The sequence below is a fragment of the Crassostrea angulata genome, chromosome 9 (assembly GCF_025612915.1).
Source record: "Crassostrea angulata isolate pt1a10 chromosome 9, ASM2561291v2, whole genome shotgun sequence".
Lineage (NCBI taxonomy): Eukaryota > Metazoa > Mollusca > Bivalvia > Ostreida > Ostreidae > Magallana > Magallana angulata.
In genome coordinates, this window is record NC_069119.1 from 32,724,821 (window position 1) to 32,743,293 (window position 18,473).

General features: G+C 32.5%; 2 protein-coding genes across 2 annotated transcripts; one reads left to right on the top strand and one right to left on the bottom strand.

The window, feature by feature from the left end:
- LOC128163340 (uncharacterized) lies at positions 1 to 6,766 on the top strand. The gene is made up of 6 exons (XM_052826912.1): positions 1 to 1,031; positions 3,245 to 3,388; positions 4,604 to 4,654; positions 5,022 to 5,086; positions 5,587 to 5,764; positions 6,105 to 6,766. The coding sequence occupies exons 1-6, from the start codon at positions 285 to 287 to the stop codon at positions 6,270 to 6,272; spliced, it is 1,353 nt and encodes a 450-aa protein (XP_052682872.1). The 5' UTR covers positions 1 to 284; the 3' UTR covers positions 6,273 to 6,766.
- A 953-nt stretch (positions 6,767 to 7,719) lies between these two features.
- LOC128162284 (uncharacterized) lies at positions 7,720 to 18,401 on the bottom strand. The gene is made up of 4 exons (XM_052825444.1): positions 17,617 to 18,401; positions 15,070 to 15,453; positions 13,978 to 14,361; positions 7,720 to 8,525 (listed from the first exon to the last, which is right to left on the bottom strand). Exons 1-4 carry the CDS (start codon positions 17,999 to 18,001, stop codon positions 8,149 to 8,151), a joined length of 1,530 nt encoding a protein of 509 aa, XP_052681404.1. The 5' UTR covers positions 18,002 to 18,401; the 3' UTR covers positions 7,720 to 8,148.
- Between the last annotated feature and the right edge of the window lie 72 nt (positions 18,402 to 18,473).

The following is an 18,473-nucleotide window of genomic DNA, read 5'->3' on the forward strand; positions in this document are numbered from 1 at the left end:
TTTGTTTTCTTCTGTCAATGACATAGCAAAAAATGAGTATGATATGGAATATAATAGTTGATTTTTTTTTTAAATGGTACACATCTTTATTTTTAAAAAAAATGCGACTATCACCTTAAAATCTCCATTGATTTTCGTTAGGTGAATACCTTCAAAAACCAACACGAAGTTTTATGTCTTCTTAAGAGAAACAGCTGCTTTTTGAACCAGCACGATTTTGTGTTGAAGTTATACAGCGTTTACCGTAGATTTCTTAAAATACATCCATAGGATAAATCAGAGCAATGTGGACTATTTTCATCGGCGGATTATTACTTCTGAGTGGTATTTGTGATGGAGATTCTGATTCTGAAAACCAAGATCTGCTACAGGAAATACTGGATAGCTTACGTAACCAAGAAAACCAAGACTATTCAAGTACACCCTCAACCACTTTAGATCCGCTTCTTGCAGACAATATGACGTCACAAAATAACTCGAGCACTACCATTGACAATGCGACAGTCATAACACGTACAAACAACGAGAGCATTGCTCAAATTACATCATCAGAGAACGAGACATCGACACCTGTACCGCCAAGCAAGCCAGATGAGAATGATGCCTTTCTAGATCCGTCTCAAGCCACCACTTCGATGACTCCTTCTTCGGAATATAGTTTATCGAATGATGACGTAACATCAACTCATGGTAATGCTACCTTCACGACAATTTCTAAGCAGGATTGTACAACATCTTATAACATTCTTCAATCTCTCTGTACCGAGGACCTGCCGAGTTTAGTCAAAATCGCCAATATTTGGGACATCTATTACGTCATGTTCTCGGATGATGTCATAAATGAGTTATTGCTGAATTGCGCCAGTGGAGAATGGTGCATTCAAGACGAGTTTGATATATTCCGTGCGAAAATGGCGGAAAAAGCTGACATGGTGACCCGTTCTGCTGTGTTTGCTGAAACGTGCCAGGAATTGTCCCTTGAGTGTCTTGATACTGCTGCCCAGAAGTTTGAGTCTTGCTCCTTTGGAAAGGTAAGTGTTGTTTTAAAAAATCATTTTTGTCTGAAGCCTGAAACGTCTGCACATAGACCCAAAACGCAGACTTAAGTACTTTTAATTAGGTTGTAAGTCATAGGAAATATTTTTAAAAACTATAAAGACATGCCTCGGACAATTATTTATGCTTTCTCAAAAGTTTTAAAAACACAAAAGAAATAAAAACAAACAAACAAAAACAAAACAAACATTAAAAACTGAATGTCATCAAAATATATTACTCTAAAAAATACTACTAAACCTAAAAAAAGGATTTGAGACTATTTCATGTATGACGCAACAGGGTTCTTTCGATATGAAAAGCCCGTAAGCAGATTGCGTTTTCTTTTGTTTTCTAGCGCAGTGAAACATTCTAAGTATATAAAATCAATTTCTTTGTTCATGTAGAAATGATAAACATCCTTTTTGATATGAATCACTAATTGTGTGCGTTTGCAAGCTTTTTATGTCATATTGCGGAGTTTAAAAGTCTGACAATGTTTACACTTAATGAATACCCCTTCCCTGATAGAAAACATGAAATTCAGTCTTTTTTTAAGTAAGTATTTTTAATATTACAGGGTAATCCATAATTTCTCATACTTTTTTAAAACCTCATAATATTCTTATCCAATTGGATAATTAGTTAAATGTGATGTTTTTCTAATATCCAGTGGCTAAAATTTCATATCAAAAGTAAAATACAAAAAGAATCTAATTAAAAAAGCAGCAATGACGACATAAAATTGGTGTTTGGTTTATCATAGTGTCCAATCTTTAACAAAGGGCTACTAGATTGAGCTACTGTACTTCGAGGCTCGTTCAACTTAACTTTAATCCGTTCTATGATGAACTGGTTTTTGCAGATATAAAAGTCTTTTTTAGAGTAGTATCGAAGCCGAGAATTAAAGATCGATAATCAAATAGAGTTCACCACACAGGCAAAATAGTGAAAGAAAAACTAAGGACAACTATGGACAACAAGGAAAATCAAGATCTCTGTTTTGTACAGGTCCTTTGACTTCAATAATATCCAAAATACCATAATTGTGAAAAAAAGTAAATTAAAGCATAAAATGTACCTAAATACACCAAGAGTGGTTGTGTGGTTTGAACCAAAATAGAAAAAAGTTGTTTTTTTCCCGTTAGGACTTTGCCTTGTGGCTTACTGTTGTGTTAGCCCAGATTGTGGCTTACTGTTGTGTTAGCCCAGATTGTGGCTTACTGTTGTGTTAGCCCAGATTGTGGCTTACTGTTGTGTTAGTCCAGACTGTGGCTTACTGTTGTGTTAGCCCAGATTGTGGCTTATTGTTGTGTTAGCCCAGACTGTGGCTTACTGTTGTGTTAGCCCAGATTGTGGCTTATTGTTGTGTTAGCCCAGATTGTGGCTTACTGTTGTGTTAGCCCAGATTGTGGCTTACTGTTGTGTTAGCCCAGATTGTGGCTTACTGTTGTGTTAGCCCAGATTGTGACTTATTGTTGTGTTAGCCCAGACTGTGGCTTACTGTTGTGTTAGCCCAGATTGTGGCTTACTGTTGTGTTAGCCCAGATTGTGGCTTACTGTTGTGTCAGCCCAGATTGTGGCTTACTGTTGTGTTAGCCCAGACTGTGGCTTACTGTTGTGTTAGCCCAGATTGTGGCTTATTGTTGTGTTAGCCCAGATTGTGGCTTGCTGTTGTGTTACTCATAACCCTTATGTAAACCTAGTGTAGGTATCTTTCATTTGATGTAATTGAATGATCAAGTTAATAAATAGAACCTTAAATATCTTAAATATCAGCTATGTGGATTGGAACCAAAACAGAAGAGTAAAACAGAGTGCAACGACAATTTGTTCTTAAAAACTTATTTTTATTCCCGTAACACACACAAAAAAGAAAAAGCCGTCGAATTAACCATAAGATGTAATTTTGCAATTTTTATAATTAATATTTAATGTTAACTTGTATAAAACTGTATTCCTCGCATATCCATACGAAATAGGGTACTGAATTGAATTTGTTCTTTTAATATGCAATCAAAACAGTATCAGAATTTATGGATCAATCTGTAGTAAGGTCGATTCTGTTTCCAATCTAACCCTTAGTTTTGATTACGCTTTATTTTGTCTTTTACCAGAACGAGAGAGAGAGAGAGAGAGAGAGAGAGAGAGAGAGAGAGAGAGAGTAAAAACATTCTATCATGGATTTCTTTTTTCTCAATTTCTGTAGAGACTGAATTTTACTTTGGAAGCTGTGAGATTAATGTGCGCTATACGAGATATGACGTCATCTAACCAGCAGTGTACAGCGCAGGTTTTATCATCATTACACGTCAAGATCATGGACATTTTGAGGAAAGAAAATGAAAAACAGGTATCGATGCTAAAGGAAAAAAAACCCACTATACAATTCGTTTTAAAATGTTTATTTTTGAAAAGGACTTACATACGATTTAATTTAATGTCTAGAATGGTCAATAAGGATGTTTATAATGCTTTTTTCAAAATTTGAAAGTCCAATATCAAGTTACAAGAGAGTTGCAGAGGTTAAAACTCTTTGTATTGTAAACAAAGCTTGAGTCCTGATTGTACATTTGTGTCATATCGGTTTAGGTTTTGATGTGCTGTTGCTTTTTGTTGTTGACAAAAATATTTATGAGCACATAGAATCAGTTTATCTTGATTGCTACGTTATTTTGTAAAAAAAAGGGATTTTTTTTACTTTAGATTATTTGTAAACAAATATCAGACGATCTTTGTTTACATAACAATGACTTCTTTCCTTTGAACTTTGCTTGTAAGTTGACTTATAACATTTAAATTTTAGTGAATCATTCAAAATACACACATAAACCATTTTATACATAAAAACTGATAAAAGATTTTTTAAAATCTCAAATGTTTTCTAGGTCTCTTTAAGGTCAAGATCAAGTAAATGATTCCAGAGTGTCCCTTGGTGATAGAACCATTATGATGTCATATTTGATTTGAATACTCGTTTTACCATACTTTACGGCTCAAAAAACATCATGCAGAAAATTATACATGTACATTTTCTTGATATTTCCTGTTAAATCATGGAAAAAGTAATCCCGATACCCATATTCAATTTAACATCATTTTAAAGAGAAAGTCAAGAGCTTGTTTCATTCCGTTTTTGGAGAGACTAAAGACATTCTAGATATATTTTATTAGTCAAAAATAGACAAAACTCCGATATTGTTCCTTATTTCCTTCATATTTCATTGAAAATGACAATTTAAAACATGATTTTTTATTGTGATTACCAAATATTTTGCCCTGGAACACCCTATCAAACAAAGCTATTGTTATGAAGCATCATGGAAAGAATTTATATCTTTAATTTTATAAATCTGTAGGCACCTTTCATTTACTAGATCTTGACCTTAAATATAAAATTTCTTTTGGTTGCTTTAAGATACATAACTCCTGACATCATTTCATCGATTAGTACAAAATCCATAAGACGTCATATAACATTAATTATGATTGTTTTGTATCAATGACGAAGAACTAATAGTAAATTCAAGGCATAAATGTATTTATGGTTATTTTTAACACCCTATAGGATTTGAACACGGCGTTTGATAACGAAGTCTGCCGAACTACACAGGGTCTGGTAAGCTATGTTAAATGAAACTAATATCAATTTATGTGCCATTATGAAACTATTTATCAAACTCATTTTTTGAAAAAGCAATTAAAAGTAAACAAAAAAGCAAACATAACATAAAAATAAACAACAACAAAATAAATGAATAAAAAAACACAAAACATAATCAAAACAAAAGAATTCAGTACTAATACCAACCTGTTGACTGAAAGGTTTGGAATTGTGACTGGAATTTGTATATTAATGCGTTTTCTGTTTGTGCTGTTTATATTTGCACAGATAGTTATAGTAGTAGTTTAAAGATAACAAAGCTTCACCTGTAGCAAAGAACTTGTGTTTTCTGCATAACATATGAAATGTATGTCTCATTAAGATGACAAAAACTTACCTGTGCACATCAAGTAGATGCCCGACGGAAATCAAAGAGCTTCTTGGCAGGTAATTAAACTATTCATGTAACGTCATCGTTGCAAATCAACCATTGCTAAAACGTTTACTATTTATTTTGAATGAAGGCAATATTCCCTGCAATGAGGACACTTTATGAAGTAAAATTATTCTTTTATTATTTGGAACGCCATGTAACTGAGGATATCATTGCGATATGGAATATTATACTTAAACAGCCGAATTTTATATAATATTATCCGTTAATAATTAAATCACAAGTACATTATTTATTTTGAAAACAAAAGCATAAGTTCTGGTCATCTAAGATTCATGCTGGATGTTTGGAAGTCAATTTACTTTGAGACAAAAGGAAATAAAGTTTTGAAAAAACCGTCTTATAATCTTGATTTATAAATGCTATATACAAAGTCCTTTGTCATATTATTACATAACTGAATTATATCACTGACAATATATTATGACTTACCATTTCTGCTAATGTGTTTTTAATTTTCTATTCTTTTAACTTTTAGTTATTTGTTTTTTAGTTTTAAACCTTGGTCATGGTTCTTGGATGACATTAATGAACTGAAGGCCACGTGTCAACTTGGGAACGACACGTGCACATCACGTGACATGGTGTTTATAATTGACGAGGCTGCTCCTACAGCAATCACCACGGCCTCTGTTTACCAAACAGATGAAACTCAACAGTTTAACGAAGACGTGAGTTAGGTTTTAACGGTCTTACTTTGTTACAAAATCATAAAGTAAAAACAATATTTGATACAGAGAGAGAGAGAGAGAGAGAGAGAGAGAGAGAGAGAGAGAGAAAGAGAGAGAGAGAGAGAGAGAGAGAGATGTAAAATGAATTTTTGAAACATGGACAGTCTCAATATTATAATGTACGGCGAATTTAGAAATTGGCTTAAATTTTCGGTGTTTTTTTTTTTTTGGGGGGGGGGGGGGCTTTATTTTGAAACCTGTCAAAGCCAAAAATTGTCTAAGAAGAAAAATAAAATAATTATAACCAGAGTACACATAAGAGGATTTTATATGTTAACAGAGTGGTCTGGTGGACATAAGATCATCACCGATAGCATTGGCTGGGATAGGAACAGCAACCTTCATAATGCTGGCTGGCATGATCATCTTCTTTTTATTTTTCGTCAGACGTCATCGCGTGACGTCAAAAAATCACGAGTATAGACCATTGGAAACCAGCGAACCGTAAAGATTCTTCTTGACATACAGTATTATCTGTTCAAATCAGATTTGTTTTCACTTGCTATACCATAACATTTCTTAATATTTGAGTTTATAAAGCAAATAAGTTTAGAAAGATAGTGTAATATAATAGTAACGAAAGACAATATTTCTATTTAGATAAAAAATAAATACTCTTCTCTCTCAAATTTGTCAAATTGCAATGATACATAAGGGATTCTATGAACAACTATTTAATGACTTTCAGCTGTTGTCCTGAAAGGAATAAATGTAATATTTTTATTGATTTTTAAAGTCAAGATTTTTTTTTTATCAAATTAATACAATTTACGATGCTACCACGGGGTAGCGCAGCAAGAATTACAGAAATTTGTATCATCGTCATCTAAATGATATTATTACAATTATCAACAAATATCAAAGAATTTTTGAGAGAAAGAGAGAGAAAATTATATAATACTTCTAAGTTTCAAGACAATTCATTCAAAATACAAAGTCTTGCTTTTCTAAAACCGCTTTTTACATCTATACTACTATATTAAAATAATAGACTCGAATTTTTAAGCTTTAATACCGATAAATCGGAAGAGTATTGCCTTTTGTTTTATATATTTTAAACATCATTGGTACTTGAAGATTACCAATTTGTTTTTATTTTTTCTCAATCAAGCGTAGCTAATTAATAATCAGTGAAAGTTCCTCAAAAATTCCGGAAATCATCTGGATTTTTTGGATTTTACAATCTAGCGCGTGCGCAATACATTCACGCTAACGGAATCTTTAGTTTATGTTTCCACAAAATCCACAAAATCATGTGCATTAATAAACTCAGAAACGATAGTAAAAATACGTGTAAATTTTCATTGGAAATTTAATTGCTATATATTGTTCATAAACATTAATTTCATGATCCCTTATGAGAGAAATTATAGAATAACAAATATACATATTTACTTAGTACTTAGGCCTACTTTTGTCTTCGTGTAAACTATCTCTTAGGAGAGTGAAGATATAATGTATAGATTGTTTTATCGTTAAAATGAAAAAATATATTCATGTCCTACGGACCCGGTCTTACGATAGAATGCGTTTTGTGTATTGTCTCTGTAGCAAAGAAAATACGTGTACGTTGTTGAAAAAGTGTAGAATTTTTACATTATATGGATTAAATTTTTAGATGAAAGGTATTTACAGTCAGTCTCAAAATGGTTTATTATGATTAACTTGACTGTTATTTTCAATGCTTCTTCATTAATTTTATTATATCATTAAAAAAATCGTTACGGGGCGATTCTGCAATTTTTTGTTACTGTGAGGCATTAATAATAAATGGTTACATTGAAATTAATGTTAAAACGGGCTTGGCCCCTGTGGATGTATCTATTTCGTAAATGTCCGATAGGCAATGTCAACCCGTGCACGCACGGGTCAAAGTCTAGTTTGGAGAGAATTTTTGTAGATTGTGAAATGTAAATTGCGTTTAATTTGATCAAAAGTATAAATCGAGATATAAAATCTATAATCATTTGTTTATGTATCTCGACTCAATACGATGTGATGAAAGCATGTAAAAAAATTTTGGGTCTCATCAAAGCTTGTGCAATAATTAAAATGTGTCCTCAAACCTCAAAGAACTGTAGGTTATGAGTTATATCTCAGTCTTTTTTTGGCATAGCACTACGGGAGCTATACTCAAAAAAACTTTTCTTGATGAATTTGTAGATTGAGCTCGTTCTTTTCCTCTCGTACTTTTTCTTAGATCTCGCTATAAAAAACACATTTATTGGTCCGTTTAGAACAATTAATTGCAAAATAACAAGTGTAATAAAACTGAGAAAATGTAAAGTTTTGTAAACTCTCCTTTGCTGAAACGAGATAATACTTTAAGTTTCAAAGGAAGAAATCAAAAATCCGGATATATACATCCCTAGCTTTCCAATTTCTCCGACTAGTATCTTGATCTTAATAGTTGTCATCGCTTGCACTGGAAGAAGGGCAACATTTGTTGACACGGTGTGACAGTCAGGCGGTGACGTCACAGTGAGGTTACGGATGATGACATCATCTACGGCCAAGGAGGACAAAACTACAGAGTCGTTGTAGGCATGAACAGTCAAGCTTAGAAAATAAATTCCCCGTTGTAAAAGAGAAACTGTACCAAAGGCTTCATTGATTGTGACGTCATTATTAGTAATGATGTTGTCAAACATTACAGTTGTGTTCAAAGTTCTCCCAGCTGCCCAGATATTAAAGGCTGGACCTAGGAAGATGATAAAGTTACATTATTTATTTAACTCTCAGTTTTTGGGAGTTGATTTTAATCAACACTCCTATGCAGTTACTCAGACAAATCGAAAGTGAAACAGTGTTTGGACCTCAGCACAAATCATTGCTGCTGACAAGACTTAGTTCTTGAAAATAATTGATAAATTCGATGTAATGTATTCTAAAGCATTGTTTTTCAAGGAAACTTATTTATAAATACCTTGAAAATAGTCAGATTTTAAAAGGTCCGAACAATTTAAATATTTTTGTAGTCGTATGTTTTTCTACGCCAGAGTTCAATTTAGTCTCGTTCAGCTCGACGCTCGGCTGTCTCCGAAAATCCTTGTCGGAGATTTACGGTGTCAGCCGAGCGTTTTGGTTGAACGAGACTAGAGTTCAATATTGCTTGCATCCATACAATTTTCGAGAAATATTTCTATTATATTACTGATACATAGTTTGATTGAATTAATTTTATCTTGAAATATTATTTAACAGGATTCTTATGGGGGTTTCTCGACATTCTTGTCGAAAAAGTCCAAAAATTCATATTATAAAAATTTGTGCGTAATTCAAATTAGAAACTACAGGTACTTGTCATGCAAAATATCATATCATTGATTTTAAAATGAATAAACATCGACAAAATTAACTCCCGTCACATCTTCAGTACTTTGAATTCTGTATATTTTTCGAATTTATACTGTATGGCTGGAAAAATAAGTTTATCTTGGAAAATCATTAACGTATTTTAAGAAATTATTGTTTATTCTTATGTTGTAAACCTTCAAAGAACTGGAGATAGATTTATAGCTAGGAATAAAAATAATCACTAAAGATAATGATTGATATTGGTCGATATCATTTCAGTAAGTGTATTATAGATCAGACGTTGAATTGGGTTTTCAGTGCTAACGAAAAAATATGCTGTTAATTCGTAATTAAACGCGAGGAATTAATTTCCGCGTAAAATCTCGAGAAGCATCCTTCGCAGATTTTAAAATCTCGTCATTATTTTCTGAGAGTTGAAAACTAAAAGAAATAAGGAGAAAAGTTCAGCGTTTGCGATTTTATATTCTCGCGATTTGATACAAACTAGCGGGATCGCAGAATTAAGTACTCGCGTAATATAAGTAATTTACAGTATACCTTGTTAAGGAGTCTCGGGGGAGAATGTTTCAAACATACGATTTCCTTTAAATTTTTTACAGTGAAATGTCAGCTTATGAGTAAACTATGTGCAAAATATAAAGTAAATTTACCGGATAGTTTATCTGTTTGTCGCGCTCAAATTTTGGTCGTATGTCCGATTCATCACCGACATTTTATATAGGATAATACTGGAAAATGAGGGTTTTCATTTTCAACGCAGCATTGTTAAGGCGTCCCGATGCTAAAATACGGCTGGAAAACGATATTATTTGAATCATGGCAAAAATAATTTTACCGGGAGTATTTTTTTAAATCTATGTTACATTTATTGACATCGATGTTAAACATTATATTTGATGCATTTTTGTGACGTCATATGTACTTCGTAATCACGTGACAGGCGAATCCTAATATTGCAAATGATCTAGTTAAAACGCATCGGCGCAGGTGATTAATGACATTAAATCATACATATTTTTAAGAAAAATCCTTTGTTAAGTCATAAACTTTGAAGTTCTTGCTTGGGAAAGAAATAGATATTTCGTTTATAGAAGATATTGTTGAAACATTCCACAAAATCATCAAAATAATGCACATTTTTACTAATCAAAAGCGATTTACAAAAAAATGGGGTAAATCCGTAGGTTTCCGCAGCACGATTCACATTGGTACTTATATTCTCTACCAATTTTACGTAAAATATTCTAAAATTGTGTTGATCTTTCACCTGCGCCAAGCTGGTTTTACATGCATTAAAATTTCTTCATTCAGTTGTTTACACGTAGCAGGGAGAGTCTCCAAACCACTAGTTTATAAATAGTCTTTAACTTAAAACGAAGCTTTAAAACTGCCGATTATTTGATACTGGTTTTTAATATGAATGAATTCTGTACGTCTAGAATTAACTACAACATCTATATAAAGGAAACATGCGGTATTATACTGGTTTGATATAATTCACTTTTAACGTTAAGATACATTCCCTGAGAACTATCGACAGGAATGCAGATCGTGACGTCAAAGTTAATTATGACGTCATATCGTATGAAGTACAGACAAGTGACTTTCTACATATCGCATCGGGAAGCCTTAACATGCCCGCGAATTTCATATTTGGGTCATTCTCAAAATATGCAGCCTTTTGTGTCAGTGTCAATTTAAAGGGGGAAAAATAATGTTCTGGGGAATATATACAGTACCATTGGATTTTAGAAACTTAAACCTATATTGATGAACAAATTAATCGACAATTTTACTGCTTAAAGTATAAAAAAAATATTATTTGTTATGAGATTTCAGTGAATTTATGTTGTCATTAAATTTTTCCAACGTCTTTACCCTACAATATCTTCAATAATATTGATGTTTTATTCCAAAAATCACCGTTAATTTTCATAACAACATTCATATTTTAATTTCTGCTATGCTCCTTAACAAGTTCTCTTTTAAAAACAATGAATTTGATGAGATATATGCTTGTACAAAAAATGTTTGTCATTGGTGTTACAATGCAAATTATATGAAAATATCTTAAAATACATCAAGTAAATAATATTGTACTACAGTTGGAATCCCCCACATCATAGTGACATCATTCCCTGCTACTAAAAAGATAAATGTATCAGTGATGACATCATTGTGATAGAAAATATGGCAGAAAATGTTAGTATACTCCGAAAAATACAATGTAAACTGTGTCAGTGGGATAACGTGTTATTTAAGGTTTTCTAATATGAAAGAACAAAAAAGTTTTTCACATAAATGATGAACGTTTATCACATTATAACATAGGCTATGTAGCTTTGTGTAGTATCTGTTCTCTTGGGTCATACTGCTACATTTACTATGGATACATCAGTGGTATAACGGTCAGTGGTGTAACCAAAAATTGTTGTTACACCACTGAAAAAACTGTTACACCACATGACATTATTTAAGTATTTTACTTTTCCTTCCATTTCATTTATATTTTGAGCATTTTGAACAATTGTTATTTATCAATTTTACAAGTTAGACACTGTCACAATAAAGAAAGCTTGACTGTTTAATTGCAATTGTGTTTTTTTAATCTGGAAAATGGGACCTGTTACACCATTGACATTATTTGAAACACCATTGACATTTTGTATGCTCTAATTATGTTTTACTCATTTAAATACTTGATTAAAAGATAAAAGTAAAAACAAATTTATTCTAATAAAGAAATGAAATTATCCACATTTTATTTTTATTAAAAAATCAAACTTTTTAATGACTTATAGTGTATTATAAGATATGTTATTCCACTGACATTTCACATTCCCTATTATGTTATACTAAAATCTTTCAAATTCTTAAAGGTAACAAATGCTAGCTGAGCTTCAAGAAACATATATAAACAAAGAGGAAGTGAATACGAGTTGTATGCATAGATTTTGGAGAAAATTGGAGAAATTTCAATATTATTATCCAAAATGTATGATTGATATGAGCTGGTATAGTATTGACGTTGTTTGTGAGATTGATGAGCCAAAGAAAGTTCGAACTCGATACAAGGTAGATAAAAGTGTGTGGATGCCAATAGTATGAAATATAACATCAAAGAATGAGTGAATTCGTGTAAAAAAAACATCTACATGCCGTTTTTGTGTCAGTGGTGTAACACTGATTATAAGTGGTGTAACAGTGTATCTCTCTTCAGATTATGAAAGAATGAGGTACGAAAACTTTTATTTAAGATCAAATTTATCATGTTTTAAATGCAATCAAAAATAGAGATTAGTTTATTTTACAAAATTTAATGCGCTTATCTCTTATTTATTATCGCTAGGTCATTGGTGTAACTTTAAGTCAGTGGTAAAACATAATAATCAGTGGTGTAACATGTACATTTTTCTCCAAATAAATTTAACTGGCAATGATACATGTATATTTGAAAACACCAGTGCATTTATAGTAATGTCTTTTTTATGCTCCATTAAAAGAAAAATCCAGTTGTGTTCTTTTTAATGCTCAAATTAAAAATTTGTTGAGTAACATCAAGACTTTGTCTCAAATGTTATGTTGGTCACTATGTAAATGTGTCAAATATTTTCTGTTATCTAATTCTGATAACTTTAAATGAAGTTTGTTGATATAAACTTTATGTCCATCATTTTAAAAGAATTATTTTATTTTATTTAAGAATTTTTTCCTATACTACATGCCTGTTACACCACTGACCAAATTTTTACAGTTCATTACATTTTAGTCTAATTATCAGCTAAATGGTAGATTCCAATGTTTGCAAATTTTTAGATGTTATACTTCATTGTTTGTTAAATGTGTTTTTTGCATTCCAAGTAATTTTTTCAGCACTAATTTTCTCATGTTTTACATTTTTCAAAAGTCTGCATATTTTGATAATGACCCATTTAAAAAATTACAAACATACGATTTTCTTTAAATTTTCAGCGATGGAAGGTTAACGTATAAGTAAACTTTTTGCCAAATAAAAACGAAATTGACCGCCCTCATAGCTTGATCCTATAAACGTGCCGTGCCAGCCATTCTACATTATAGAATTGTATAAAACAAAAGGATGTTTACGAATCAAATTTAATTTTATTTGTATTAGAAGAAAAAATACATTTCCACTCACACAGAACGTAGAAGGGTCGCGTATATGTTTTTATTTTGCAAATAATAGTTTTGATTTTAATTATTGACGCTGCAATAGAAAGTGCACGACGTTTATTTTTGTCAATTGTTACGTCAGAGTATCAACTGACGTCATCGTAAGACGTTGATTCCGACGACAATAACGTCGATTTTGAAGAAGCGGAGATATGATTAAAATACTTCTGACATTATTCTAACGATTCTATACACTAAATATAATTTTTTTGATAAGTCATTTTTTTAACATAAAACGTTACATGCTAACCTGTATATTTGAACATTTTACTTTACATTTGCGTTTTACGACAGTAATGCGCAAAACCCTGCGCAGAGGGCGCAAAATTTTAAGCCCGCTACCGACCTTAAATACTGTAGATAAATACAATTGAATGTGTTTGCCATTATTCAACCTTAGTAATGTTCCCTAACACAAACGACGGGAAGATTTTATATGTCTATAATATATACTTACGAATCCAAATCACATTAGATTAATTATTAAAGTAGGAGTTGTACGAATATTTAGATCTAGGTATATAATATCGTAATAACTTTTTTGATAGCTTATTAATTTTGCGGAACAGCGACACCATGTCTTAACGAATGCTAATGATCATTTTGCCAACCATATGGGAATTTGGTATCTACATACATACCATTAATCAAACAGAATGCAGTCAAAGTACAGCTAGTAATGTGGAAGTGAGTTTTTCGATTTTTGATCTCAAATGTTGAGCCTCCAAAATCTGCAGTCGCAACCGTTACTAAGAAAACACCAACATCTCCCGTGCACTGACCATCGATGACGCTTAGCGTGACGTTTTCTCCGTCGATGACGTGTTGCATTTCTGACGTCAGTCCTCTGTTGACAACAGTGTTTGACATCAACACTATAGTTACGTTTGACGTTGTAATCAGTCGAGACCTCCGTTCGTCCAAGTTCTCCTTTGACTGATAGCTGAGGACGTTTTCGTCGTTTGCAGACACTGCATAGCCGTGAAAGGAAACGCTACAGTCATTCGGGTAACTCATCTGGAAATCTAAGAAATGACAGACAAGTGGATATATCATAGTTTATTGAACATGTACCAACGCAGATCGCGCTGAACGTTTAAACATTGTTTTGTATAACTTACAAATCTATTATCTTCGCTAGCCAAAGGTTTACGATCCACTACAACCCTTGGCAGATTTAGCCGACAAAATCAAAACTCGCGCAAAGAAGTCTGAATGGCCACGAAGCATTTGCAGGGTTTCTACAAATTAACGAGGAAGTCCGTTGTGTTTTCATATAAAATTTAAATACAATCATTGCTGCAATTTTTACGTGATTAATGAATAACAGACGACAGTTGATAACAAATATATGTTTTTTAAAAGATTATTCTTATTTTTGTCTTTTTATTCACAGGGCAATTTATTCCGATACCTCTTAGATGAAACGTATTTAAGCTGCTTCAATTTAACACAATCGCTAGACGGCGCTGTGCTGTTTCTGAAAACATTGGTTAAATCTGCCAAGGGTGGTAGAGGAGCAGAGTGGATCGTAAACCCTTGGCTAGCGAAGATGTACTTATATTTTCTTTTAAGAAAATCAAATCGTTTAAAAATACATGACTGTATAAATAATACTGTGTTTTTATTCTAATGATAATTCAATAATAATATTTTATGCATTTTAGTGGTGTTAATAGTTTTGAACCAACCAGTATCCCGTTATGCGTTTAAATAGGGTTAAATTTGCATACCCGGCGACTGTAGCCATCCAGAGAATTGTGACATGGCGCCAACATACAAAGTGGTGTAACTGCTGCAGATGTACACTTGGTCATGTGACTTAAGGTGAAACATGGCGGAGTTTGTCACGAGGTTCTCACTTTTATCGTGCAACTTTCCAACAGCTTCCCCATTCACAAACAGGTAGGTATCGGTGTATTTACGGGTGACAGGGTGACGTTGCACGCTCCATGTAAAGATATAAACACCATCTCGCCAGATGGTGAAGATCCCGGACGTAAAGTTATAACCTTGTCCAAGGTTTGTGTTCACTTGATTGAAGACGATGACACCCCCATTCGCCGGAACATCGTCATTTATCGTGGCTTGAAAGGCGATATGCTTATCTGGGGTACCTAAAAAACATCCCACAGAGAGAACATAGATTGAAGGAAGTCAAAGAGGCAAAGCACAATTTCTCAATAAAGTATTTGTGCCCGTTCAATTTTGAAATAAAAAAAACCACATACTGTCAATTCATGTTTGTAAATACATGTACAGAAAATAAACTGCTGCCTGTGTTTGGAATTTTTTGTATGCATGTAAAATACAAATTCATATTGTAAGTAATCATTGAAGTTTGTAATTGCTTAAGATCAATTCTATGTAAGAATCAAAATTCGGTGACCACGCATAGTCACGGATTTTCTTAATACTTGACAATTTGATAGGCTTTGGCGAGTAAAAAAGCCTAACACCATTTGTTTGTTGCTATGTGGTCCCGTTGCCATGGTAACCGACGGTAAAGATGTAAAAATGGCATTTTAATGCTTATTTTAGAACATATTGTGAGTAATGTGCAGAACTTAGGGTTTCCAGGATAGAATATATTATTAAAAAAAGTTGTCATATTTCAAAAGAAAGAAAAAAAAGTCATGGAGAAACGCATATTTTTAGAGCGTTTCCATGGTTACTAAACAGAAATTTTAAAATCTGTTTTCTTCAGCTAATTTGAATAAAAAGTGCAAATCTTGGATTTTTTGGTAAACACTATTATGATTGTGCAATTAAAAATTTAAATATGAAAATTGAGAACCGTTGCTATGGTAAGAGCTTAAAAATAAGGAAAATTATAATATTTTTAGGCATCTTTAAATGGATATTATTCACTTATAATGAATAAATACATAAAATCAAATGGTGAAAAAAATTACGTATGTCCTAAACTTTAATGGCACTTGAAAAAAATCTGAAACTTTCTAAAAATAACTGCCGTTGCTATGGACTTTTCAAAAAGTAAGAATTTCTGTGTGATTTTTTACGCAACATAATTTTCCATAGCAACAACACTTCTCTGTTGCATAACAGGTTTTTGTGGTGTATAATGAAAATTTAGATATATTTTTACAAGTTCCAACTAAAACATTTGCAAATAAATTCTAAAATCAGGAATGAAAGCATATCAAAATAATCTTCAATTTCTCAGTTTTTCTTAATTTTTGACCTGGTTGCCATAGCAACGGATGTCAATTTTCATGATAAAATATATATTGTATTGACATTGATATGGATGTAAAAATTTAAGATTCCCTTTTGGGCTTATTAAAAAACCGCAGAAAACTGATTTCAAAAATTTTTCATGGTTTCCAAGGTAACATTTTAAAAGTATTGGTTTCTCCATCAATTTTCCTACATAATTGAATAATAGAAAATAGGACAAAGGCTGTTTTGTGTCTTTGATAATTTACATAAGTGGGCAAAACTTTCTAATAAGGCTTCAAAGTAGGTAAGTTTTGCTATTTTCCCATCTTTAGCCTCGATTACCATGGCAACGGTTACCCCAAGTTTTAGTGGTTTTTTGCGTTTTACACCTACGTGTGTCCATGTATGAAATATAAGGAAAATTGGTGACTATGCGTGACCAGACCCTTTTATAAATCATTGATTCTTACATAGAATTGATATTAAGTTAATACTTTTGGATTACCCGATTATCCCTTCCCCGCAAAGAAACAGTTTCGAAATTGTGAAAAGCATAATTTATTTGCTACTTTAACAATGCCACTTTGACCTACGCAAAACTTGATTAAAACGTATTTTGGGGTAGGCCTACTAATTAGGACTTAAAATGAACCATAGATTTTAAAAAAAGACTGTTTCTGCTATATTTACTGCTTTACTCTAGTTGATGTTTAAAAATTGAATCATCATTTTTTGAAAGATATAATCTCTGCAGCGGTATGTGCATACAAATTGAGTAACGCATGTTATTTACATTTTTTTTAAAATTTCTTGCCTCCTCTGCAGACGCAATTTATACCTTAAAAATCCTATTTTATCCTTAGGGTAAATTCATATAAATGGAGGAGCCACTGTAACAGCCACAAGCGTGAACTTTGCTTTCGCCTCTGACGTTGCATTTTATATGACGTTATGATTAATATACTAATTTTAACCTATTAGTACCCTGTGTGTATGTTACAGTGTTATAACTGCAGTAGCTTTCCACACACTTTACATGCAAAAAAATATGTGGAAAGTAAATATTGAATTTTATGATAAAAAGATTAAGTACCTACCCGACGAAATAGGAGACTCGTCTTTTAACCGACAATAATATCTCCAGCCCATTTCAGACTGTCCTATGTTGCAAATCAAGCAAGAGTCCAGTAAATGACACGCTTTACTGATCACGTGATAACGGACAGACTGACATCCAGGTAAAGACTGAAATTCCACTACACACTTCAATAAACTAGCTGACTTTGTCGTCATTTGTGGAAGGGGAAACGGTAAGTAGATGTTGTCAAAACGAGACTGGTAAGTAAACTCAGAGGTCACCACAAGTCCAGCATTACAAAAAACCAGATTCTTTAATAAAATTAGGCAACAAAAATGTCCAATGCGCTGCACTGTTACCATTATGTTGGGAAAATTTGGTTGAACATATAAGCAACGAAACATTTCTGTGGAAGGAAACACTGGACTATCTTATTTGTTTTCATTCTGAAAGAACACTTTTATCTGACGCAGATTTTCATTAGGGTGTCTTCTTCAATCAAACATTATTCTTAAGGGAAATCATCACTTTTCTCTGCTTTTTCATTTCCAAAAATGAAACATGAATTTTGTTCCCCATAGAAGTCATTACTGTTCATATCAGGAACTCCTTTAAGATTGAATGTCTGAAAGGAAAATCATAGAGGAGACGAGGGAGGCTTCTTAGTTTCTGTTTGATTTCCCCCGCTTACTTCTATAACCCAAAGCTGTCTTTTCTTCCAAATTTTAATTTCGTTTACAAAGATGGTAAAAAAAGGATATATTCTCGATAGATTCAATTTTAAAAACAAAGTAGTGACCCCAAATCCCAAAATGATTTTAGTCCAGTCATTAGACATCCTTTTGATTGTAATGCATACATTCATATTAACGAAAT

What these genes read in the sequence shown, in the direction of transcription:
- LOC128162284 (XM_052825444.1), bottom strand. Translation starts at nt 18,001, where the DNA reads ATGTTTCGTTGCTTATATGTTCAACCAAATTTTCCCAACATAATGGTA. An exon ending in CGAGTCTCCTATTTCGTCGG is followed by an intron (nt 15,454 to 17,616) that starts GTAGGTACTTAA and finishes GATGTTTTTTAG; the next exon opens with GTACCCCAGATAAGCATATC. An exon ending in TGCATTCTGTTTGATTAATG is followed by an intron (nt 8,526 to 13,977) that starts GTATGTATGTAG and finishes TCATCTTCCTAG; the next exon opens with GTCCAGCCTTTAATATCTGG.
- LOC128163340 (XM_052826912.1), top strand. Translation starts at nt 285, where the DNA reads ATGTGGACTATTTTCATCGGCGGATTATTACTTCTGAGTGGTATTTGT. An exon ending in ATCAAAGAGCTTCTTGGCAG is followed by an intron (nt 5,087 to 5,586) that starts GTAATTAAACTA and finishes TTTGTTTTTTAG; the next exon opens with TTTTAAACCTTGGTCATGGT. An exon ending in CTCAACAGTTTAACGAAGAC is followed by an intron (nt 5,765 to 6,104) that starts GTGAGTTAGGTT and finishes ATATGTTAACAG; the next exon opens with AGTGGTCTGGTGGACATAAG.